Source organism: Mastigoproctus giganteus, chromosome 1, assembly GCF_048544385.1.
Source record: "Mastigoproctus giganteus isolate SK-2022 chromosome 1, ASM4854438v1, whole genome shotgun sequence".
NCBI classification, from domain to species: domain Eukaryota; kingdom Metazoa; phylum Arthropoda; class Arachnida; order Uropygi; family Thelyphonidae; genus Mastigoproctus; species Mastigoproctus giganteus.
This window is the reverse complement of record NC_143575.1, coordinates 140,342,084-140,367,579: the sequence shown is the minus strand read 5'-3', so window position 1 is coordinate 140,367,579 and position 25,496 is coordinate 140,342,084. Positions and strand designations below refer to the sequence as shown.

The 25,496-nt window shown below is 37.1% G+C and overlaps 1 protein-coding gene across 1 annotated transcript in view; it reads left to right on the top strand.

Moving 5' to 3' along the window:
• Positions 1-25,496, top strand: part of Frl (formin-like protein) — a 708,708-nt gene that overhangs the window by 157,364 nt on the left and 525,848 nt on the right. Inside the window, exon 6 of the mRNA XM_090382384.1 lies at positions 6,389-6,602. Within this exon, the coding sequence (XP_090238510.1) occupies positions 6,389-6,602 (214 nt within the window). The remainder of the gene's footprint in view (positions 1-6,388; positions 6,603-25,496) is intronic.

Sequence of the window (25,496 nt, the reverse complement as noted above, 5' to 3'; positions counted from 1 at the left end):
TAAACAGATATATATTATTCATTAGATTCGCACAAGTAATTACATCTTCAGTCAATGAGTTTATTCGTAAGGTGACGCTATTATCCCTCTTCTTTCTTCTTCAATGTCTGATTAATATCCAGTATTTCCAATTAATTATGTTGAATGTATTTTCTCCCAAACTATAAAGCATGCAACGTTTCCTTACCATAAACATATTTTCATGCAGATTCACACAGCCTTAACCCCCCAATGAATACATTTCTTACATTTTAAAATATTCATTCCTGTATTTCAAATTTATACTCCTTTCATATAGCATTAACCACTGCATAATCTTCTGTATTCTTCGAATGCGCTAACTGTTAAACTGTTATTTTAATCTTTACCACACAGATATAAAATATGTGTCTAATGAGAATCCTCTGTACCTCTTCTTCTGTATGGTAAGATGTATTTTCAGTTTTTTATGCTTAAACCACCAAATTTTAATATAACTGAGAGCACATTTTAACAAAGCCACTACTTGCAGTGCCACTGTAGCCAGCACAACCATAACAGACATTAAAAACGAGTAAATAATTTTACAGTTTGCATCAAAACTTGATTCAGATGGTGCAAAAAAGAAAAACTGAGGACAGCTAATGACCCGTCCCTTGAAGCACCTTTTATTTGTGGTTCACACAGAGATGAAGTTTAGGAGAACCCATATCTGGACCTTTGTTGTGTGAAAAGGCACTGGATTTTAACAAAAAATTAGGGGTCCCTCAGATTTTTAAAGCCAGTGTATTTATTTCTAAACTTAATAAACTTTTTTTTTTTTTTTTTTTTTTAAGTCTCCAGAACAGTATTTTTGATAAGTTCGAAAATCCGAACAAATCGTAAGTCTGAACTACTCCCAGTCCCAATTAGTTCGGATTATCGATGCTCTTTTGTAAGTTCCTTGAGTAATTGATTTTGCATATCTTTTCAATAAACTTTGTACTTTTGGTAGGTAGTACTTTTTAGGTCACCCAGTATGTGTATGCGTGCGTGTGTGCACATTCCTCAGTACTTACATTTTTGAAACAGTTATATCTTTATTTATTTTTTTTTTTTTCCAAGTTTGTTTAAACTTTAGTATCAGTAGTGAAAATGTATGCAAGAAAACAAGTCTACCTTAGTTTTTGAGAGTATCCATGAATTTTGAGCTTTTAACAAATTTAAGTTTCTGAAGAATTTTGCCATTTTATCGATTTTATTTCTCATTTTAAATCATACTCTATAAGTAGCTTTATATCCCTAATTCATGCACCTTAGTTTTTTTTTTAATTTACCTAGAGAACTTGTAGGTTGTGACTTAATATACGTAGAACCTTTGTATTATTATTATTATTTTTTTTTTATGTGAACCTCAAACACGAGAGGTATTAGAACCTATAGTACTTAGTACCGTGCTTGGGTTTGAGTTTGAGAAGACGAAAGAAGATATTTGTTGACATTGGACTTGAACTTCTGTAGACTGTAATTTTCAGGAAATATGTATGAAGGAAGGTTGTTCCAGAAAATGGCAGTTGAATGAATAAACGAGGAAGATGAAAAGTTGGTTCTGTGGGTTTGAAGTTGGACAGTAAATGGTTGTTGGCTGCTGGCGGCACTTGTTCGGACTGTTTTGAAAGAGAGAGCGGGAATTATAGAAGCCAATTCAGAAGAACAGTGCCCGTGGAAGTGTCTGTAGAAGCAGAAACAGTATGTCTGTGAGAAAGCATAGGAGAGACTCTGTTAGAGATGAATCATTAATTAACCTAACTGCCCTCTTCTGAATGGAAAAGAGAAGCCTGAGAGAGGTTTTGGGGGCACCACCCCAAATGTGGGAACAATATTCCATGGCAGGACGGATTTGCGATTTATACAGAGTGAGCAGCTGTTTGGAAGAAAAGTAATGCTGAGAGTGAAAGAGAAAAAAAAGTTTTTAGATGCAGAGGAAGCAATATTTGTAATGTGCTTATGCCAAGAGAGATTAGAAGTCAGGGTAATCCTCAAAAGAGATATATCATTTTGCCTAGAAATCAGAGTGTCACTAAACATAAGCATAGGAGCAGAAGAATCCTTTTTGCGAGATATAAGACAAGAATGAGTTTTAGAAGAGTTGAAATCAACTAAGTTGTCATTGCCCCACTGGAGAATTACCTGAAGATCGGCATTTAAGGAATTGGTAGCAGATTTTTGAGAAGTTGAAGCTGATTGAGCAGGACAAGGTTTCTCCAAATGGAAAGTGGAATGCAATGTGCTATCATCGGCAAAACTATGGATAGGATTTCCAGTCAATGGAAAAAGGTCATTAATATACAAGAGGAAAAGAGTGGGAGAAAGAACTGAACCTTGGGGGACACCGGCATTAGTGGAGAAGTTAGAAGACAGAGAGCCATCTACCATCACCATCAGTGGGCGATCAGAGAGAAAATTGGATAACCAATTACTAAAAACAGTTGCCAAAACATAAGATGGAAGCTTGTTTAGAAGACCTTTATGCCAAACATGATCAAAAGCCTTTGAGATGTCAAGAGAAACTTCTTGGGTTTCACCGAACCTTTCCATTGAATTAGTCCATAAATGGGTAACATAAGCCAGAATATCACCAGTGGATTGACAGTGATGGAATCCATACTGGCGATTATTGATCAGACGGAAGGTTTCTAGGTAGTTTAAGAGTTGGCGGTTAATTGATTTCTCCATTACTTTAAAAAGAGTAGAAGTAATTGCAATGGGACGATAATTTAATGATAGGGATTTGTCACCCTTTTTAGGAACTGGCTGGATATGAGCAAATTTCCAAGCAGAAGGAAAAACACCTTTGGAATAAGAAAATGAAAAAAGGCAGCAAAGAATAGGAGTAAGTTCAGGACCACAGGTTTTGAGAACAAGTGGAGAAATACCATCAGAACCTGGAGCTTTCTTAGCATCAAGATTCATCAAAATCCTCCTGATATCCTTTTGACGGAAGACCACAGGAGGCATTCAATGGAGCGTGTTGGGAATGGTGGGAGGTGATTTACCAAGATCATTAATACATGAGCTGGAAGAAAAATGGGATGTTAGCAGGTCAGCTTTATCCTTGGCTGAAGTGACAACAGAACCATCTGGTTTGGACAGAGGTGGGAGCAGAGATGGGCAAAAGTTGCGGCCAATAGCATTGGCAAGAGACCAGAATGCTCGGCTACCATTAGGGCAAGAAGCAAGTTTTCTACTCTTAGCCTGTTCAAACTCTAGTTTGGACTGATTAATAACTGCTTTGCAACAGTTGCGAGCTTTGGTGTAGGCAGAAAATGAAACTGAAGAATTAGAAACAAGCCAATTACGATATGCAACATTCTTCTCTTGAACAGCCTTAGCACATTTATTGGAAAACCAAGGTTTAGATAAAGGACAAGATTTTAAAGCGGAGTGTGGGATAAAGGATTCCATTCCTGCAAGAATAATTTCATTGACACGATCTGAGCAAACGTTGACATCAGAAGTTTTGAAACAGTAATCCGAACAAGGAAAAGAAGAAAAGAAGTCTCGCAGGTCATCCCATTTTGCATTCTTGTAATGCCAAACAGCACGAGGTTGGGAATAGCCATGAGATAAAGGTTCCATTGGAGAAGAGATAATCACCAAGTTGTGATCTGAAGTGCCTAAAGGACCTCTCCCTTCGACCATGTACTTAGAAGGGTTGTTTGTGAGAAAATGATGAAGCGTATTGGCTGTATGATTAGGATTGTCCGGTATTCTTGTAGGTAAATGAACAATCTGTGCTAGGTCATTAGTAATTGCAAAAGCCTCAGCATCTCGATCTGCTGGGTCGGTGTGACTAGAAAACGGAAGCCAGCTGGAGTTGTGAACATTAAAATCACCAAGGAAAATTACCTCACTGTTAGGAAAGTTGGGCTGGAGAAAGTCAAGTTGCAAAGAGAGAAAGTCAAAGAGCTCCAAGTGATTAGTGGAGTTGGGAGAACGGTAGAGACAACAGATGAATTTGACACAATGAGGTAGAGAGATTTTAAGCCAGAGAAGATCAAAGAGAGGAGATTCCAAATTGCCAAGTCTCTGACAGGGAATATCAGAACAGACATATGCACAAGTACCACCTTTGAGGCGAAAGGAATCATACAGCAAATAATTTGGGCATCTGAGATGAGCAGTAGTTGAATCAACCGATAACTGAGATTCTGTCAGAAAAAGTACATGGGGTTTGGCAGACTGCAAGTGGAAATGGACATCGTTGAGATTAGAATTGAGACCACGTATATTTGTGAAATGAATTAGGAAGTGCTTGGGAGGTTTAGATCTTTTCGCAGATAAGCTTGCTCTATTAGTTTGACAATTCATGGTGTATTCAATAGTAAGAAAAAGTGGGTGGGACATGCTGTATGAAGTAATGAAATTTTTGGATATGGCATACATGTGGTAAGAATATACCCAGATCTTTGACATAACGTGGCCTCGGCAATGCTCCCCGCATACACACTACTCGGACTCCCTTCAGTCACTGTCTGGCAAAGTAGAGGTAGCAAGATTATACACTAGCTGATCCAGAAGCTTCCTAGAGAGTTACCAATAGGTTCAGTCCGGTGTACTAACTAGCGGCCGGCCTGCGAACACCGTTTTAGAGCTGTACCCTCGAAATGTAAGGAAGATTGGTATCTCGCCACGACGTTCATCATAACCTCAAAAGTCATCAATCATACTGCATGATGGAAGAGATAGGGAAGGGTTGACCGGAACTTAGCTCTAGAGACTAAACATGGGTTCCACCACTTCAAGCCTCCAATAAGCAAAGTGGTGGTATTTCACTGGTTGATCAGAGTCATCTACCACCTAGTACTGCCTGGTAACATAGAGGGGTGGCGTTCCTCCATGTGGTGTGGGCGCCACACCTCGACCCCTGCTTACGTTGGTTCACACCTGGGTGGTCACCCGCCATGTACTTGTGCATGGAGGTTATACCCAGGTTTACTAAAAGTCCCACAATTGTGAAGGTGCAAGCAGAGGATTTGGCTGTCACAGACCATCCGGACTTCGCCGAAATTGGGTCCACTTGACTTGAGTGTCACCCAAATATCAGTTCCATCAGCATTTTAGACTCCCACGTAGCAAGTACAGATTGTCTGGCATATCTGAGAGAATGTCTGTGACAACTTCTAGGACCATTTGACTCCTCGTGTGTATAGTCTGAGCAAGAGGAAGAATCCTATCAGTGTTGAGCTTGCTCAAGCCATTCAAAGCTTTAAACACTTCAATCAGATTACATCGCAGGAATGCCTGGTCTCTGGATGCTTCAATTTGCAGTACTGAAGCCTTTCTTCATAATAGTGCCCCTTTGTTCTCCCTCACCAGTCTCATTGCCCTTTCCTGTACTTGTTCCAGCAGTTCCACATCCCTCCTAAAATGAGGCACCCAGACTAGTATGCAGTACTCAAGATGTGGCCTGACTGTTGCCTTATACAGTGGGGTAATCACCTCTTTATCCCCACTAGCAAAATTCCTGTATATCATTGACAAAACCCCATGAGCTCTCCTGGCAACCTGTCTGCACTGCTCAGAGAACTTTATATCTGACTGCATATTACCCACAGGTCTTTTTCATTTTCCACTACCCTGAGTGTAATACCACACACAGTTTGCTATGTTAGTTTGGGGTTACTGCTACCCATATGCAGTACTTTGCATTTGTCAATCTTAAACTTCAATTGCCATTTCTCAGCCCACCTGACTGACTTTTCTAGAACCTGTTGGAGTAGCATAGTGTCATTAACTGTCCTGCTGACCTTTGTATCATCTGCAAACTTGGACATTAAGCCTGATATACTTTCATCAATTTATTTAACAGAAATTGAAAATAGAATAACCTCTTATAGTTTATATTGTTTGTTAAATTGATATCCTTATTGTTAACAACAGAACTATATAGACAGACTTTTGTGTGAATAGAAAGCTTAAACCAAAATTTAATAAATAAATTTAGATAACTTCTCTGATGAGCTTGAACTTCTCTCATGAACTAAATTAATTTGGATATTTTAGGAATAGTTGTACGGTTAAATAAGTAAATAATAAATGAATTTTGAGCTAAAATACACTAACCATATACATACAGCCTTCTTTTTCAGTCATCATACTCCTTCTTGTGGTTTAAATTAGAAAGGATTGGAATCCCTTATATTTTAACTTTGGTGTACATTCTTGGTCTGCTTCTCATGGATTATTGTAGATTATTTTCTTATTCAGACATATCAGATGTTCTTAATTTAAAAATAATAGAAATTTCATTTGTGCTATTAAACGCTAATGAAATATAATATTTAGATATCATAGAATATAAATGAATTTGCATATACTTTTTATGGCTTATTTGCTTTCACTGTGAAATTCATTTGATGTCTTGCAGGCATGAACATATAGTCAGTCAGAGCAGTCATGAATATGAGAAGGAAACACCAAATGGCAACATTGGTGCATCTAAACAACACCGGCCTATGTTGGATGTGGAAACTGTAAAAGTAAGAAGAGCATCTAAACACATAGCAAAGTTAAATATGGGTGAAGCCAAGGATGATATTCATGTATGCATTATGTGTTTGAGAGCCATAATGAATAACAAGGTATGTTTCATTTGGTAGCAATAAGTTTCAAAAAATGAGAAATAAAGTTTCAGACAATTTGCAAACAGATAAATCTCTTCTTATTTTCCTCCCATCCAACTTTTCCATCATTCCATACATTTTGTTTTATATATTGTACTTCTGTATTACCTAATTACCATTAATATAGTAAATCTGATATTAAAACTCTTCTGTAAAATATAATTGAATTATCAGAGAATATTAAGTTTATCCTAAACGTGATTTATGTTATTTGTTTTAGTGTTATCTATGATTTTATTGTTGTTATTATATTTTGAGGATAAACTCAAAAGTTTCTTATATGTATCAGAATAACAATGTGATGTTTGATTAGGTAGTATATTTTTTTGTATTACTTACTATTCTATTATATTATTCTTTATAAAATCGTGCACTTGCAAGCTCCACTATGGTGGTGCTGATTCTTACTGATAGAACACGTCATTGCATATCATCCAGCTGAGGGAAAGCATCCAGTTAAAGCATATGTAGGCCATTTGTGAGGTTCACAATGTTTTGTGGGGGGGGGTGATGGCTCAATAACCTGGCTAAAGGACAGTGCACACCACATGTTTACCTTGTGACTGTGATGGTTTAGTGAAGTGCAGTTAAGTGTGATAAGAAATTCTTTGACATGCTTGACTATTTTTAGGGAAACGGGAAATATATTGTGCAAAAAGGATAGGTGGAATAGGACACTGGCATGTCTGCCAGGACCAAAAGTTGATATCGTTATAGAGCAGATTCATATTTTAAGGGCACAAACGGTGATATTGTTGTACATGTTGGCACTAATGACATTAAAATAGGAGACCTACTGATTTACTTGATAAGTACAGGGCAATGTTGAGAAAAATTGCAAGTTAAGGTTAAATTTGAAAGTTCCTGCAGTTCTGCAGACACATGATAAGAGGGAGTATATGACGAGAGCCTTGTCAATCAATTCGGCCCTGGAGAGATTTTTCAAGGCTCATGGGGTAGAATTTTTTTCAAGTATGGTTGTGCTTGTTAACAGGAGAGACTGCTTCTGCAGAGATGGGATACTCTTAAATAGAAAGGGTGCAAGAATATTTGCTGATGCTATCAAGGTACTGTTAGGTGGGTCAGAAAACTGCTAGCTTGAGGGGGATATGCAGACTAATAGATTAACTGTAGCTGCAGGCAGAGGTAAAAATGCCCTCTGCGCTGCAGCCACCCAGTAATTCCAACATGTTCCAGCTTATACAATAACTTCTCATGAGGGACTGAGTCAAATGCTTTGCTAAAATCCAAATGAACTATGTTGATATTGTTCCCTACATCCAGCTCATGAGTAACTGTGTTAAAATAGCTTACTGGTTTAGTTAAACATGATTTTTCCTTAACAGTCACATGTTGTGTGTCCTTCAGAATGCCATATCTTTCTAAATGTCCCTGGATTGCACTCTTAATCATTGCCTCTAAGATTTTCAATACCACTGAAGTCAGGCTAACTGGTTGGGTTACCGACTTCTCTCTTAGGACTGCCTTTATGTATTGTCAATACATTGGCACTTCTTCAATCCAAAGGAATTGCTCCTGTCCAAAGATGCCCTCTAAACAACCTCAGTGGTTCAGTACTTTCTCTGGGCCACCTCCCTCAAAATTAATAGGTATATGCCACGAATTCTGGGAGCTTTACATGTCCCTATGCTAGAAAGTTTTTCTAATAAACAGTCATCTTTAATTTCAAAATCACTTACTTCATATGACTCAGCCTCACTTGCACAGCCTCTTTTCAGCATGAAGGGTCTTTCTTCAGTAATGACAGATGCAAAGTGCCTATTCAATTTTCAATTTATATCCCAAGGTGACTGCATGGTCAGAGGAGTTCACAAGGTAGAGAGAATACAAGAAACAGCACCGTATTTAGCAGTCACAAGCTTCAGTCCCGGTCACTTATGCACATGTGTGCCTGACCACTTGGCTACGGCGGCTTCTAAAAAAATGTTTTTGTTTATACTTCAGCATAACCACCACGTCAGTGGAGTTTACAATTAATCATCAATTCAAGTGTTAATTGTATTTAGCAGTTGCAGGCTTGAACCCCCGTCCACTCAAAGAGCACGTGCTACTGCACTTATGCTCATGACCACTTGGCTATGTCATCCACAACTTAGCTGGGTTATCTAACATCAGCTGGGTTATCTAAGACTTTCCTACACCCAGTGCATAAGGTCTGATCTGATTCAGTTTCCTCTTTGTTGTATTGACATACATGAAAAATTCCTTGTCCCAGTTCTTTGCTCTCTTAGCCAGTGTTTTCTCATACACAGCATTGACCTTTATAACCTTATTTTTGGTACTACTACAGATGAACTGTATGCATGCATGACTTCTGTGATTTTTGCTTTAAATGTATTTGCCCTCACTGTGCAATCTGCCCAAGTAATAGATGCCACATAGCACCTTAAACTGTCAAAGTCCTCTCTTCTGAAATTAAAACCTATGCCTTTAACTCTGCAACATCTTTCTTCATCTTCCTACTAATGACTGTGTGATCACTACTTGTCAGTGGTTCTTGTACTTTTAAGTTCTGTGATCTCATCTCATTCATGAGTAATGATGGGGTCTAGCATTTTCTCACCCCTAGTATTTTGTCTAGCAAGCTGATACAAATAGCAATCATCTAGTTTATTTAAAATTTTTTTCCCTCCATAGTGAGAGTCCATCCCACTTATTCCAATCAATCTGGGGCAGATTGAAGTCACAAACAATAAGACATTTGCACTTACTTGCCCATTCCATCTACATGTGGAGACTCTCGTCATTCCTTTCAAATTCTTCTGATCTCTAGATTACTCTCACTCTCATTATATCTTTGCTTCCAACTAACTCACACCACAAAGATTCTATGCTAGCAGACATAACTTCAGACTTGGGAAAAGCTCTTTTCACACTCAGGTTGGTTTTGATCAAAAGCATGACCCCACCACCTCTTTTGCCTTCCCTATCTTTCTTAAATATATTATGCATACTGTAGTGGAACTCGTCATCCACAATTTCCGTGTCACATCATGTTACTGTTAGCCCTATTCTGTTAGCATTAGTTATCTTAACCAGGAGTACAAATTCATCCATTTTATTGACAACACTCCTCATATTACTGTAGACACAGTTGAGAATAAGTAAAGTATTCTTCTATAGTTTACTACCCTGACACACCTTGAAGTTATTTAGGTTTGTTTCCCTAGCTTTATCTTCCTGCTTATTTGAAATGTTGCTGCCCCAGAACATCTTGCCATCAGCTGTTGCAACAACAAACATTTCTTGAGAAGAGTGTAAGCGCTGACCGAGCTAGCCGGGTGGGTAAAGTGCCTGCCTGGCAACCCAAAGGTTGCGGGTTCGATTCCCGCATCGGGCTTGGATCAAAGTACTGCAAAAACCGTGGGAGGTGCATTATGGCCACAGAAGCCTATGCGCCAACAACTACCAAAAAAAAAAAAAAAAAAAAAAAAAAAGAGTGCAAGCATTAATTTGACACACGTCATCACATAAATATAGATCTTAATTACCCTTCTCATCCCTAACTAGCAGTTTCTCTGAACCCTTAAGGTATCCTCAGTGATACTGACAAAAATCTTTGCACCATCTTTGTTCAAATAAATACCATCTCTTCAAAATAGATTCCTTCTATCTAAAAGTGTGGGCCACACTGTTAAAAATCTCCCCCACCCCCAGAGCTTTTCAGATTCCCTAAAGTCTTGAGTTAATCTGCAATGCTTTCAGCATATTGTATTTGGGCAGAATCCAGACACATACACAGTCTGACTTAACTTGCGGCAATTTTTCAGCATGGTCCTATATTTATCCAACAAATTGTCATATCACGTTCATTTAACATCATTAGTCCCCACATAAATAATAATGCTCTCTTTACTCCCCCTCATAAAATCTGACAATCTGTTGGTAACATCACCAGTTGCTGCTCCTGGCAAATACACTCTGGCTCTGGTCTACCTGTCTTTATTACAGAAATGATACCCATTTCTCTGACAATATTCTCCCAATAAAACTAAATCTCCTTCATCCTTACAGTATGCACTTGTCTGTTCCTTTCTGGGATGCAAATCAGGTGTGCATCACTCAGTAGGTCACGAGATACTCAAGTCCCTGATGAGCTCCCAGTTACATTTCTTTCTAGGGCAAGCACTTGTTTCTTCAGTGATTCGCTTTCTTTTCGTATTGCACTAATTTCTAATTTGAGATTGCTACACTCCTTACATCATGTGCAAAGAAAACAATTTGCAGTGCAGTGCAGGTGAGTTAGGTTTGTCTACTAGACCAACCTTAGATCATACATGCCTCCGTAGCCAGGTGGGCAGGAGCAGCAGTGTGTAGCACACGCTTCTTGATTAGATTGGGGTTCGAGCCTGTGACCACCAAATACAGAGGATGCGGAAAGGTCAGGGAATGACCACGGCATATCCCCGGAGCAATATGGCCTTAGTTGCTAATGCTCCTAAAAACCAAGTAACAAACAAACATAACAAACTACATGCCTCCTGCTATACAAACAATGAACTCTTGATTCACACCAAAATGCCTGCAGGCATTTCCATCTGAGTTATGTCCTTGGACTGTATATTGAAAATGGATATTGTAGCAACCATTATTTAGATAAAATTTGAACTTTAGAAAGATTATGAAACTTAATTTTAGAATATATTACAGGCTTTAAATATACGATATATTACAGAATTTAAACTGTTGCCAAAACTTTAGCATTACAGAAGTCAAATTTAAGCTACTGAATGAAAGTAACAAAGTTCCTGCCAAAGTTTCAATAACAAAGGCTATCTGAATATTAAACTCTAGCTTTCCAAATACTTGACAAAATTTAAATTTACAATATATTACAAAATTTAAATTAACAAAGTATTACAGAAATTAACTGTTGATACAGTTAACACATACAAATACTTCAGAGTCACAAGTAACGACATGAAAAAAGGAATAAGAAATATAGATGTGGTTAACACTGAATATAGTAGCAGAATATAATGACTATAACTGAATATAGTAGCAGAATATAATGACTATAACTGAATATAGTAGCAGAATATAATGACTATAACTGAATATAGTAGCAGAATATAATGACTATAACTGAATATAGTAGCAGAATATAATGACTATAACTGAATATAGTAGCAAGACTACTACTCAGGATTTCTAAGAGGTACAAGTTAAAAGTTATAATGATTTATGCACCAACATTGAGTCATGATGATGAAGAGGTTGAAGAAATGTACACCGAAATTGAGAGTCTTATAGATGAGCAGAAAACCCACTACACTATCATTATAGGGGACTTCAATGCTAAGGTTGGAAAGAGACAAAATAGCACAGAAAGGGGAACTATAGGAAATTTGGAATTGGTGAAAGACTTGTAGAATTTGTAGAATCTCAAGGATTGTCAGTAATGAACACTTTTTTTCAAGAAAAGGGTGAAAGAAAGTGGACATTGAAGAGCCCAAATGGATTAACAACTGATGAAATAGACTTCATCCATACTAACGGAAGATATATTGTGAATGATGTTACCGTCCTGAACAAGGTAAACGTTGGAAGTGATCGCAGAATGGTAAGATGCACACTTGATATAGATGTAAGAAAAGAAAGGAAAAAACTGACTCTAGTAAATAATATGAAGGTCTTTGACATAACAGAAGAGGAGAAAAGCGGTATGTACTGGAACTTAAGAACAAGTTTGAGCTTCTGCAGACTGCTCAGGACCAAGGTATCGACGAGAAATATTTCAACTTTCTGAAAGTGATAAAGCCCAAGAAACCTATAGGTAAAAAGAAATCCAAAGAAGAAAAAATTAGTCAAGAAACACTAGTGTCATGATATAAATATAAATAGCAGAGAAGGCACAATTCAAATAGCAGAAGACTACTATAGAGAATTATATAAGGAGTGAGAGAATGATGCCAGCAGTGGGGAAGATGGATTACAAATTAGTAACACATACGACATACCCGATATCCTTCCTGATGAGGTAGAACATGCTTTGAAGAAAATGAAGAATCAGAAAGCCCTGGGGGAAGATGAAGTTACTGTAGAGTTGTTAAAATTGGGAGGAAGAGACGACACAAAAACTGGCAAGAATCTTCACAAAATGCATTAGAAAAGGTGTTATGTCAAAGGAGTGTAATAATGCAATTATAGTTTTGCTGCATAAGAAAGCAGATAAATCAGAAATTGGAAATTATAGACCATTTAGCTTGTTATCTCACATCTACAAGTTGTTCACAAGGGTCATTACTAACAGATTAGAAAGAATACTTGACAAGAATCAACCCAAAGAGCAAGCTGGCTTTAGGACAGGATTCTCAACTATGGATCACCTTCACATAATATCACAGCTAATGGAGAAAGCAAATGAATATAAAACACCGCTATGCCTGGCATTTGTGGATTATGAAAAGGCATTTGACTCCATACAGCATAAGGCAATGTTTCAGGCACTGGAAAGACAAGGAATAGATACTCCATATATTATGATTTTGAAGAAAATATATGAGAATGCTATCTCCTTTATTAGACTAGATGGTGCCTCCGTAGCCAGGTGGGCAGGAGCAGCAGTGTGTGTAGCACACGCTTCTTGATTAGACTGGGGTTCGAGCCCATGAAGCCAAATACAGAGGATGCGGAAAGGTCAGGGAATGAACACTATATATCCCTGGAGCAATATGGCCTTAGTTGCTAATGCTCCTATAAAAAAAACCCAATTAAATAATAAATAATTATACAAGACAAAGACAGTAGCAAATTTAAAATTGAGAAAGGAGTTCAACAAGGAGAGACAATATTTCTGAAGTTGTTTAATGCTGCCCTTGAGGAAGCTTTCAGAAGATTAGACTGGTCGCAGAAAGGAGTCAGTGTGAATGGAGAGTACCTAAACCATTTATGATTTGCAGATGACATTGTGGTCATAAGCAATGATCCCAAAGAATTTGAGGAAAATGTTAATCAGTTATATTGAGTTAGTAAAGATTTTGGACTTAAGATGAATATGGCTAAAACAAAAGTAATGATGAATAAGTATGCCACAGAAAGGGATATAATGATTGAAGGAGCAGTAATTGAAAAGATGGAGTCATATACTTATCTGGGACAAGTTAGCTGTAATAATGATAAATGGCTGGAAGTCAAGAGAAGAATAAATTTTGGATGGATAACATTCAGGAAATATAGTCACATACGTAAAAGCAATATCTCAATTTGTCTGAAATGTAAAATAATGAACCAATGTATATTCCCCACCATGACTTATGGAAGTGAAACTTGGGCACTCACCAAAAGAATAGAAGAGAAGCCGAGAACTGCACAGCGAAGAATAGAATGAATTATATTGGGAATCAGACTGTTAGATAAGAAGAGAAACACATGGATTAGGCAGGAAACTCAAGTAAAGGACACCCTTATCAAAACTAAAGAAATAAAATGGTCTTGGGCAGGACACATAGCTCGAAGACATGATGACAGATGGACTAAGAAAATAACAGTATGGTACCCAAGAAGAGCTAGAAGAAAACTTGGAAGACAATGACAGAGATGGGCAGATGAAATTTGTGAGTTTGTGGGTAGTAAATGGATAGCCATTGCACAAAACAGAAGGAACTGGAAAGTTGCTGGAGAGGCCTTCATCCTGCAGTGGAGCGAAAATGGCTGATGATGATAATAGCAGAATTCCCTCTTAATCTGTCTCTTGTTTCAAGGAATTTCAGAGGGCAAGAAAGAAAAAATTTCATCTAATTTATCAAATGAACACAAATAATAACAAGACCACTAAGTTTAAACAAAAGTGTAATAAAAACCCTATATTTTTTTGAGTAATAAAATGTCTGCTTAGCCAGCCAGTTTAAAATAGTCACATCCACTAGATTGCTATCCTTGTTCTCCAGTACGTGGGTATAATCTATTGACTCTGTCAGTATAGTCAAGCTCTATCTGTTTCACCAGATTGTGAGAATGTTATCTGTATTTCCTCTTAGGTGGATTGGGAGTTTTCTTCAAAGGCACTTCATAATGATTTCAAAGAGCAAGCATAAATTTCTCTAGTGAGATCTTCTTTTAACTCCATCTTCATCAGATTTTGTTTTTGATATTTTTTGTTGGTCAGGATTATTCCCACATTAAAATTGGTTGGACTGTTCCTATAGTAAATTATAATATGGTGCTAGCTGAAATTTCAAATTGTTAATTATCTTCATTTTCATAAGTTATTTTCTGTATATTTGGTTTTTCCTGACTATGAAATGCAGAAAAAGTTCTGGTTTTTTTTTTTTTTTTTTTGGCAACTAATATTTCACAACCAGTTTATTAACTGAATATTTTTTACAGGAAAAATTCCACTAATATGGAATAGGTTTCCTTATGAAAAATATAGTTTATACATTATGCAGATACAAATTTCCTACCTAAAATCTGCTCATTGGTCTTCTAGTATGAATGGTTTTACTGTAAATTATTCTGTTCAGGAATGTAGATATTTTGCCTCTACATTCAGATGTGAGGGATGTTTTAGGGATAGGGATGCTAGAAATGCATCAGAACCCAACAGGAGACTAAATGATTTTGTGATAAGCGAGAGGAAAGCGGAAAAATTTTTGAAGCTCAATGTAAAAATAGGCACTTGGAGTGGTTGGAAGGAACTGCCCAATTATATTAAAGGAGGCAGCAAAAGGGGTCAGCAATCCTTTCACCATAATTATATGAACATCCTTGGAGTCAAGAGAGGAACACATTTTGCACATTTCCAGTCTTTATGGACTGCAAATGTGTCCTCCAGTTTTCAAAGGGGGATCAGAGGGTGATATGAGTAACAGATATACATTATTTGTTAGCTTATCTTCTTTTACAGTGAAAATTAGAGAAGCATTGCCTGACCATCTAGACAAAATTCATACTGTAATCACAGTATGGATTTGTTAAAGGATGATCTGATTGGATACTGTGATGCATTAACAAAGTAACTGGATGCCAAGAATAATGTTGATGTCATATACATAGATTTCGGAAAAATCTGCGACACTGTTCCACCTAAAAGATGCTGTGCAAATTGGAGCAGAGTGGACATTAAGGGCAAGTTCATGCTGTGGATGAAGGGATGGTTGAGTGGGAGAAGTCAGAGTTATCAATGGCACTGATCTTCTTTTTGCACAGATATTTTTTTTATTATTATTTGTGTAGTGCTGGGCCCATTGGTATTTACATTTATTTAGAATATTAATGAAAGTATCTCATGCTTAATGTCTAAATTTGCAGTTGATACGAAGGTTGGCAGCATGGTTAATGACCACAATTAAGGTATTCTACTGCAACAAGCTCTAAAAAATTAAGCAAATAGTATGAGAAATGGAAACTGAAGTTTAAGATTACTGCTACCCATATGCATTACATATGGGTAGCAGTAATCTACTAATAAAAAGATATGTTATTGTGGGATTATTGCAAGGCATTGCATGTGGAGGTAACAGTAATCCTAGAATAACATATCCTTTTGTGGAGAATGATGAGATCTGGCAGTGATTGTGTAGTTGGACACGAAATTTTCAGAGGAGTGCAGGTGGGCTTCTAGTACAGTTCATGGGGTTTTGTCAGTGATATTAAGAAAATTTGCCTGCAGGGATGAGGTGGTGATTATGCGATTTTAAAAGACAGGGTCCCATTTTAGGAAGGATGTGGATCTGTCAGAATGGGTAGAGAAGAGCAACAGGGTTAGTGAGGGGGAGCAAAAGGGTGGGCTTTACCGGAAAAGGCTTCAGTTTTGAAAATTGCAGCATCTGGAAATTAGGTACTTGCAAATAAATTTGATTGAGACATTTAAGGCTTTGGATGCATTGAGTAAGCTCATGCTGATGGCATCGTTCCCCTCTCTCTTTTTTTTTTTTTTTTTTTTTTGTTGGCGCATCGGCTTCTGTGGCCATACTGCACCTCCCAAAGTTTTTGCATTTTACTCTGAACCAAGCCCGAGGCGGGATTCGAACCTGCGACCTTTGGGTTGCCAGGCAGGCACTTTACCCACCTGGCTAGCCTGGTCGGCATCCTCCTTCCTCTTGCTCAGAATACATGTGTGACGGGGCATGAGTTCAATTTAAGGAAGAGTAGTTGTATGTTAGAAATGCTGAATTTTGCCTTCATAGTTGCCTACGTAGTTGATTGTTAGAACAAATTTTCATCTGGTGTTGTGGAAGTGGGTAGTTTGATTGAATTCAATAAAAAACTAGACAAACTGTTAGAGATGGACAGGTGATATGTTGATGTTTTTTTTTTTTGACTGATGCTGTATATAAGCTTGCTTTCTTATATCATTTGTCACTACTAATATTAATGAGAAGGTGCCAAAGTTTTCACATCATTCATTCATGTAGTGAGGATGCAGAATCAATGTGAGTTCTATTACATATATGTAATTTTGTATCACAATAAATTACAAAGTATGTGTTCTTTTTTAAAATAAATATTTAAAAAAATTTTTTTTTTTTCCTGAGTTTGTTTCCATTAATGTTAGCAAATTTTAAACTCAGTTTATTTTCACCTGCATTTGAGTTGCACAACTTTATTGAGGAGCACATCACTTGTGCATCTCACGGTATTACTGTACTTCAAAACTGGCATACTTTTATACACATCCATATCATAAATATGACATTGCTGAATGGTTCAGCCAGTGTTTTTTTTTTTTTTTTTAAGTGTTCACAAGTCATATTGCTTATTAAAAATTTTGTCTTTAAATAATTTCATTTTTTCACCCTGAAATTATTTAAGATCATTTAAAATTTTGCAAACGCAAGTTCCTAAATATTTGGGAATGATTTTCTTCAGTATGTAATTTGATCATTCCAATTGCCTGATGCATGTAACTCGTGTTCTTTATTAAGCAATTTTTGGAAGAACATTTAGTTTTTAGTGTTTGCATATTGAACATACCAAAGACACTTGCATAACATGGAAGTAGGTTCCATTTAATGGTAATTCAAAAATATTGTACAGTAAAGTTTAGCAACTTTTCTTAGAAAAAATAATATCTTCAATACTCCAAAAATATATATTTGAACAGTTGCTTGATATAAACTTTACCAGTAATTTTCTGAATGTGTAAATGATGTGTTATACCCTCCATCTTTTAAAGAACAAAATTCTCAGAATTATGAAATAACATTGTATTTCATAATTTTGTGCAATGCAGATTGTCCACTGTTGTGGAGGATATAAAACTATAATTTTACCTGGGCTTCAGATTAATTCTACAAATATTTCCAATGCAGTGAATGCTATGCAGGGTGTAACTGTGAGTGCAGTCAAAATCTGCACCACTAAGGCCACTTATAGATAAAAGAGAAGGAAGGAAAGGAAATGCCCAGTTGTTACCCTTAGTTTCTTAGAATCAGCTCTTGATTCACTACACACTTAAGATTTTTCTACCACTAGAAATGCAGTGCATTGTACAAAGTTATTTATTTGATAGATCTAATTTGAGATTGAAAATGAATTTATGCAAACAGAGTTGATAAAAACTGTTGAGTATACCATTATGTTTAAAATGTTGGAAAACCAGGACAAATCCCAGAAAACCTGGTTGTCTGATCACTCTGGCCTACACTAAGTGTAAATTATTCTGCAATCAAATTACTAGCTGTTATGATGTCACTTGGAATACTTCTTGTAATAAAAAATGAGGAGTCATTTAAGTTAGCTGAGTGGACCTGAATGCTGTTTGTTACTCTACTTTGAAAAAACCAAAATGTTTTCCAAAAATATAAAAGAAAATGGTCACCTGTGGAGGTGCCCTGCCATTGTCTTTGCTACAAATGGGTATGCCACTACTTCCAGGTTAAGTAAACTGATTGACAGACAGCATTCCTAAATTTGAAGAAGAGCCACTGAATAACTTAGAGGCAATTCTATTGAGCAATCAAGTTACAAAGTTAGGTGTGCTTCTCATATTTAATAAGTAAATACTAAAAACAATGTTTCAAAAATTCCATAATAGAGGTCTTCAGTTGCGTGCATTTAGCAAGGATGCTAAAATTAAGCACTGAAAAAAAAAATTGTTCCCTTAAATATTTTCAAAATTTTAAATTATCACAGTATTCGGGGTGAAGAAATGAAGTTATTCAAAGATGAAATATTTGATATGAGACACTGTGAGAAGGTTTTGGTTATGGGGATGAATATATAGTGATGAATCACATTGGTCCCAATTAGATATGAATGGCACAACTGTTGATGATCCTTTGCAGATTGCTAAGAAACTGAATAAATATTTTACATCTATATTGGAATGGGGGGATAGGAGAAGTATACATAATTGTAATAGAGTACAATGATTTCATGATAACTGAGAGCATTTATCAACCCTAACAATTAAGTTAATAAGACACTTAGAACTGGTGGAATCTATCCTATTAAAATAAGTAGAAAAAGAGGCAAGCAAACCTTTAGCCATAATTATGAGTGCATTCATGGATTCAGGGGATGTCCCAACAGACTGGAGATCTGGTTTTCACAAAGGCAGAATGAAAGGTGAAGTGAGTAATCACAGTCTAGTAAGCTTGACTTCTCTGCTAGGGAAAATAATGGAGTCAGTCATTAAAGAAGCACTGCAGTATCATCTTGGCAGATACACAGTTATATGGGAATGACAGCATGGATTTGTTAAGGAGAGATTCTGTCTGACCAATCTGATTACAAAAGAAATGGATTCAAAAATGATTTTGACCAGTGGCATAGCCTCAATTTTTTGTCAGCAGGTACATTCACAAAAAAAAAAAAAAAAAAAAAAAGGTGCCAATTGCCTAATGCTAAAATGTGCCACAATACCAGACCCTACCCTGGCTATCCACTGATTTTAACATTATTTAGATTTCAGCAAAGCTTTCGAGACTATTCTGTATGAATCACTGGTGTACAAGTTGCATAGTAGTAGGGGCAAGTTACTATGATAAAGGGATGGTTGAATGCCAAGAGAGACAGAGTGATTATTAACGGCTGCTGCTCTTAGGTCTCATGTTATTAGTTCTGTTCCTTGGGGTTCAGTATTGGGTCCCATGCTGAAAAAAGTATGAGACCCAGTATTGTTTTCAGTGTTTATTAATGACACTGACAAAGACATATCAAGTTTAATGTTTAAGTTTGCAGATGATACAAAAGCAGGCGTCATGGTTAATGACAATAATCAGAATATGCTGCTCCAACATGCCAGGTTAAATTAGTCATATGAGCCAGAAAAGTGGTAATTGAGTTTTAACATGAATAAATGTAACAGCAATTCCAGAATAATGTGTGAGTTAGGTGGTACCACATTCAAGGTAAAGAAGAATGAAAAAGACTCTAGTGGCAGACAAAGAAAACTGCATCATCTTAAAAAAAGTAATGTTTGTAGTGAAACGTATAAGACATTGTTTGATTATAGTCTTGTTTGTCACAAAGCAAAGGTATTGCATCAGATAATGCTTCTATTACATCAGACAGTAATTGCAACAGCTATTTCTATAAATAGGGCGTTGGAGGGGAGTATACACGCTCATTAGTATCCTGTCTTGTGGAGGTATAAGCATGGCTCCCCATGTTCAGTTGACACCAAGAAAAAAAAAGTGTAGCTGTTGCTCTGTACAAGGAAGGGTTATTTGCTTGTTATCGCTGTTAAATAGGCTGCCACCAGTCAACATTGTCCTGGGTGCTGAAATTAAAGCATGAAACCAGTGATGTGAAGAGAAGACCTGGATCAGGCCGTAAGAGAGTGACTACGCCTTCCCAAGATTGATATTTGAAATGGCTATGCCTCCATAATCAGCATGCCAGTGTTCCTGATCTAAAACTGGATTTTTGAGATGGCCTGCGGTGTTGAAACAAGTGCACAAACTATCTAAAGATGTCTTTCAGAATGTGGTCTGCATGCCTATCGGCCCAAGAAGAAGCCTTTGTTGACCCACCAAATGAGGAAGAAGTGACTTGCTTGGGCTAAAATGCAAAAGAGCAATGGGACACCATCATCTTTTCTAACAAATTGAAATTCAACCTGCATGGCTCGGATGGGAAGCGATATGTCAGAAGAAGAAAATCGGAGGCATGCATCCTGACTGCATAACACCGACTGTAAAGTTCCTTGCCGGTCAGATGGTCTGGGGATGCATAACAAGCAAAGGGGTGGGGTGAATTAAGTTTATTAACGGAATGGTGAATGCAGAAACCTACACTGCTATCTTGGAGGAGTGCCTGAAACCCGTTATTAGGGATCACCACATAGATGTCCAAAACTGCATTTTTCAACAGGACGCAGTACTTTGCCATACAGCAAAATTAGTAAGTTTTATGCTATTTAGATTTAATGATGAGTTTGTCTTCTTGTCTCACAAGGCTTAAAACATACTTAACCAATGTTTTCCCTTGTTTTTCTCCCTTAAGGTGCAGTCATACCTCAGAAATGCTGGCATTACAGTGTTGGACTGGCCCCCCCAACAGTCTAGATTTATACATTATTGAAAATTGCTGGTTTACAATGTCGTCTAAAATTGCTCAGAAGAAGCCAACAAGTAAAATTCAGCTGCAGGAGAGCATTGTAAGGGTATGGTACCACGAAATTGGGCAACCATATATCCAGAAGTTGATTAACTCTATGCCAGATCATTGCAAGGCTGTAATTGCAGCTCAAGGAGGAAGAACAAAATATTGAAAACTTATTTTGCTGATTTACAGTACATAATACTATTACGTTAACTTGTCATTTCAGTTTGTACACATAAATGCAATAAGATATATGTTTGGTTGTCATGATTGCCATTTTGCATGATTTCTCATATTCCATTAATTATGCATTTTACTCTTTGGGAAGATATTTATGCCAATTAGGTATATCAGGTGGAGTCTTTTTATTGGATTTCATTCACAGAGGTATACATATCCCATCTAACAAATGCTTTTCGAACATTTCTGCAACCCACAATGCAGCGCAGAACACATTATTTGCAAAATTCACAAGTGATGCACTTTTTTTGTCCACCATTGTACATAGTCCATGGTGTTTTGCCAGTGGTATACAGGAATTTTTTTCTAGGAGGACAGAGAGGTAGTTATGTTGTATAAGACAATGGTTAGGCTGCATCTTGATTATTTCATAGCAGTTTTGAAGCCTAATTTTAGGAAGGATATAGAACTCTTGTAATGGGCTGAGAAGACAAACACAATTAGTATGGGACACAAAAGGTTGTACAGTCAAAGCTCTATATCAGGGTTGGCCAACAGGTTGATCACGACGAATTTTAAATATACAGGGTGTCTCAAAAATATTGGTACAAACGTTTAGGGGAAGTAGGTAACATCTAAAGGAATATGAATCGCATAGGAACCCATAACCGGAAACGTCATGGGAAAGGAAACGTCATGCAGAGGCACAAGAAGCAGAAATGACACAAGACAGTAATTAGTGGCAAACATTTATTTGACATAATATTAACAATGGACTAAGAGATGGATGCATTTCATGATGTTACAACAGATGCTCGAAGATTCCACCATGAGACGTGATGCATGCGTGACACCGACGCAGCATGGATTGGCAGACACGATCAGCGCAGACAACTCTCGCCACGAAATCCATTTCCGTCTCCACAGGCAATTCATACACGATAGATTTGAGGCCCCCCCCACAGAAAGAAATCAAGGCTCAATAAATCAGGTGAGCGTGGGGCCCAGGCAACGGGTCCACCACGGCCAATCCATCGACGCCCAAAATGCCTGTTCAAATGGTCACGAACACACCTTCCATAATGGGCAGATGCCCCATCATGTTGAAACCAAATGTTGCATCTCACATTTGCTGGAACGTCGTCAGGTAACCCTGGTAGAACTTGTTCAAGAAAGATCCGATATTTAGCGGAGTTCATGCGGGATTTTGATGGTAACAGATATGGGCTGACTAAGCAGTCACCGACCATACCTGCCCACACATTTATTGCGAAGCGACGTTGTGCCGCATGGGGTGCACACCGTGTGGGTTTCTCGTGAGCCCACACATGAGCATTGTGCTGATTGAATAAGCCATCCCGAGTGAAATAAGCCTCATCCGTGAACAAAGCATAGGCTGGAAAATTAAAGTCTTGAACACTTTCTTGAAGAAACCACTGCGCAAAAGCCACACGTGCAGGATGATCTTGGGGGAGCAGTAACTGAACCCTTTGGAGATGAAAGGGGTATTAAGGAATTGTTGTGCCAGACATGCTGTACACTGCAACGAGACACTCCTAAGGCAGAGGCAGTGGCACATGTGCTGGTAGTAGGATTATTCTGGATGGCATTCAACACACTTTCTTCCATGGCGGGAGTTTGCGTCGATCGTGGTCTGCTCGCACTACTCCTGTTACCTCTAAATGACCCATAATTGCACAAATTTTGATGCACACGCGCAAACAAACAGTGATCCGGTATATGTCTGTCTGGGAAGCGTTCTCCATAAATTTGTTGAGCGGCTCGTCCATTGCCCTCTGCTAATCCATACACTAGGTGCATGTCTGCTAGCTCACAGTTCGTATATCGATGCATGCTCTTTGTGCGGCGACTACTGCTTGAATGAGTAAAGCAGAAAATTTTCTCTCTCTCGAACTGATGAACAGCGCCGTCTACCAACTTACGGTGACGTTTTCAGTTATGGGTTCCTATGCGATTCACATTCCTTTAGATGTTACCTACCTCCCCTAAAACGTTTGTACCAATATTTTTGAGACATCCTGTATATAAAAAAGTAGATTAGTCAAAATCTAAATGTTATTATTATTATTATGCGCCCCACTGCACTTATTACAAATCCGTTGAACTACGTGACTACTCTTGCTGCCGAGCAATCGCTAGGCTTGTCTAGTGAAAATTCACGCAGTTATGTTGTGGAGAGCATAGTGTATGTGTCGAATTCTTATTTAGCTTACTTAATATTAATAACTGGACAGTACTTATATGTTAATTTAATACCTTTTGATTTAAAATGGATACTACAAAAATGATTAAAACGTATCATTTTCATCAAGGGTTGGAACTAGAATACTTTTTTGTAATGATAAAAAAGAAAAATGTTGTTGTTTGATTTGCAATGCTTCCGTAGTTATACCCAAAAAAGTAAATTTAGAAAGGCACTTCAATGCACTCCATGGTAAATACCAATAGGATTTTCCACCTAATAGTGACCTTAGAAAAAATAAAATTACCACCATTTAAGCTCGTATCAATAACAGATGGAGCTAAAGCAATGACAGGGCATCTTAATGGATTCATCACATTGTGCCAAAAGGATGATGAATTCCCAGATTTTTTGAGTTACCACTGTATCATCCACCAACAAGTGTTAGGTCGACCGGGCTAGCCGGGTGGGTAAAGTGCCTGCCTGGCAACCCAAAGGTCGCTGGTTCGAATCCCACCTTGGGCTTGGATCAGAGTAGAAAATGCAGAAACTTTGGTAGGTTCATTATGGCCACAGAAGCCAATGCGCTAACAACTAACAAAAAAAAACAAATGTTAGCAAAGATTAAATACTAAAAGTTTTATGGACATATCTTTCAGAATCGTGAATTCCATCAGAGGACAATCTCTTCATAGGAGACTTTTCAAAATGCAACTCGATGAAAATGAACCAGATCTGGTGTTACACACAGATGTGAGGTGGGATGAGTCCGAGTAAATTTCTATAGAGATTTCGAAATTTGTTGAATGACATTAAGAAAATATTGTTGATCAAAGGGTGATGATTATGAGCAACTACAAGATATGGAGTGGTTGAGTTTTTTGGGAAATTTTACCAGTAAATTAAGTGATCTGAATTTGGAATTACAAGGAAAAAATAAAAATGTGGGTGACACGATTAGTAGTATTTCTGCATATAGATATCAATTTTTGGCAATGACTAAGGATTTCAAAGAAAAAAAAAATTCGATCATTTTGCAAATATGCAAGGTCATTTGCAAAAATATCCCATTTTTAAATTTAATAGTGAGAAATATGTTTCTGAAATTGAGAAAGTTGTGGATGATTTTGAAACCAGATTCAGTGATTTTTAAAACAATCGAAGACATTGTTCAATATATTTAATGTCACCTTAGATACAAAACAAATTGCAGAAAATATTATTTGAAAATGAAATTATTACATTGCAAAACGATAACTTCCTAAAAGCCAGATCATCAAAAAAGGATTTTTGGAAATATGTTTGCTGAGAAAAGTACCCAAATGTAAAAAAAATGCAGTGAACTTCCTGTTTTGGTTCCACATATTTATGTGAATTGGCCTTTTCATATTTGAAACAAAGAAAGACGGAGAATCGTTCTACTCTTACAGACTTGCATACAGAAGATTCTTTACGGTTAGCCTTATCACAGTATCGTCCCGATTTTGAAAGCTTGGAAGATGACATGAAGTCACAAACTTCACATAAATTAAAAATTTAAATACGTATGAATTTAAAATAAAAATTCTTAATTGTATTTAATTTTAATTTATAAACAACATATTTCAATATGTGTTGATTAACTTTTTTAACCATGTGCAATGAAAATCTTGGGATGGTAGATTGCGGCACATTTCGAAAAAAAAAAAAAAAAAAAGTAGATCGCGTCACAAATTATGTTGGCCACCCCTGCGCTATATAATGACCCCGTGGGGGAATGAAAAAAAAAATAGTCATTATGTCTGAAGGATGTTATATCAATCATTCATAAAATCAGCAACTAAACAAGTAAAAGCTTAAAGATTTAATGTAATGCTACTAATACAATATAATATAATCTTATTTATAATATGTACTACAGTATTAAACAAGAAAATCATGATTGTAAATTTTGCATTGATTGTATAGTGCTGTAA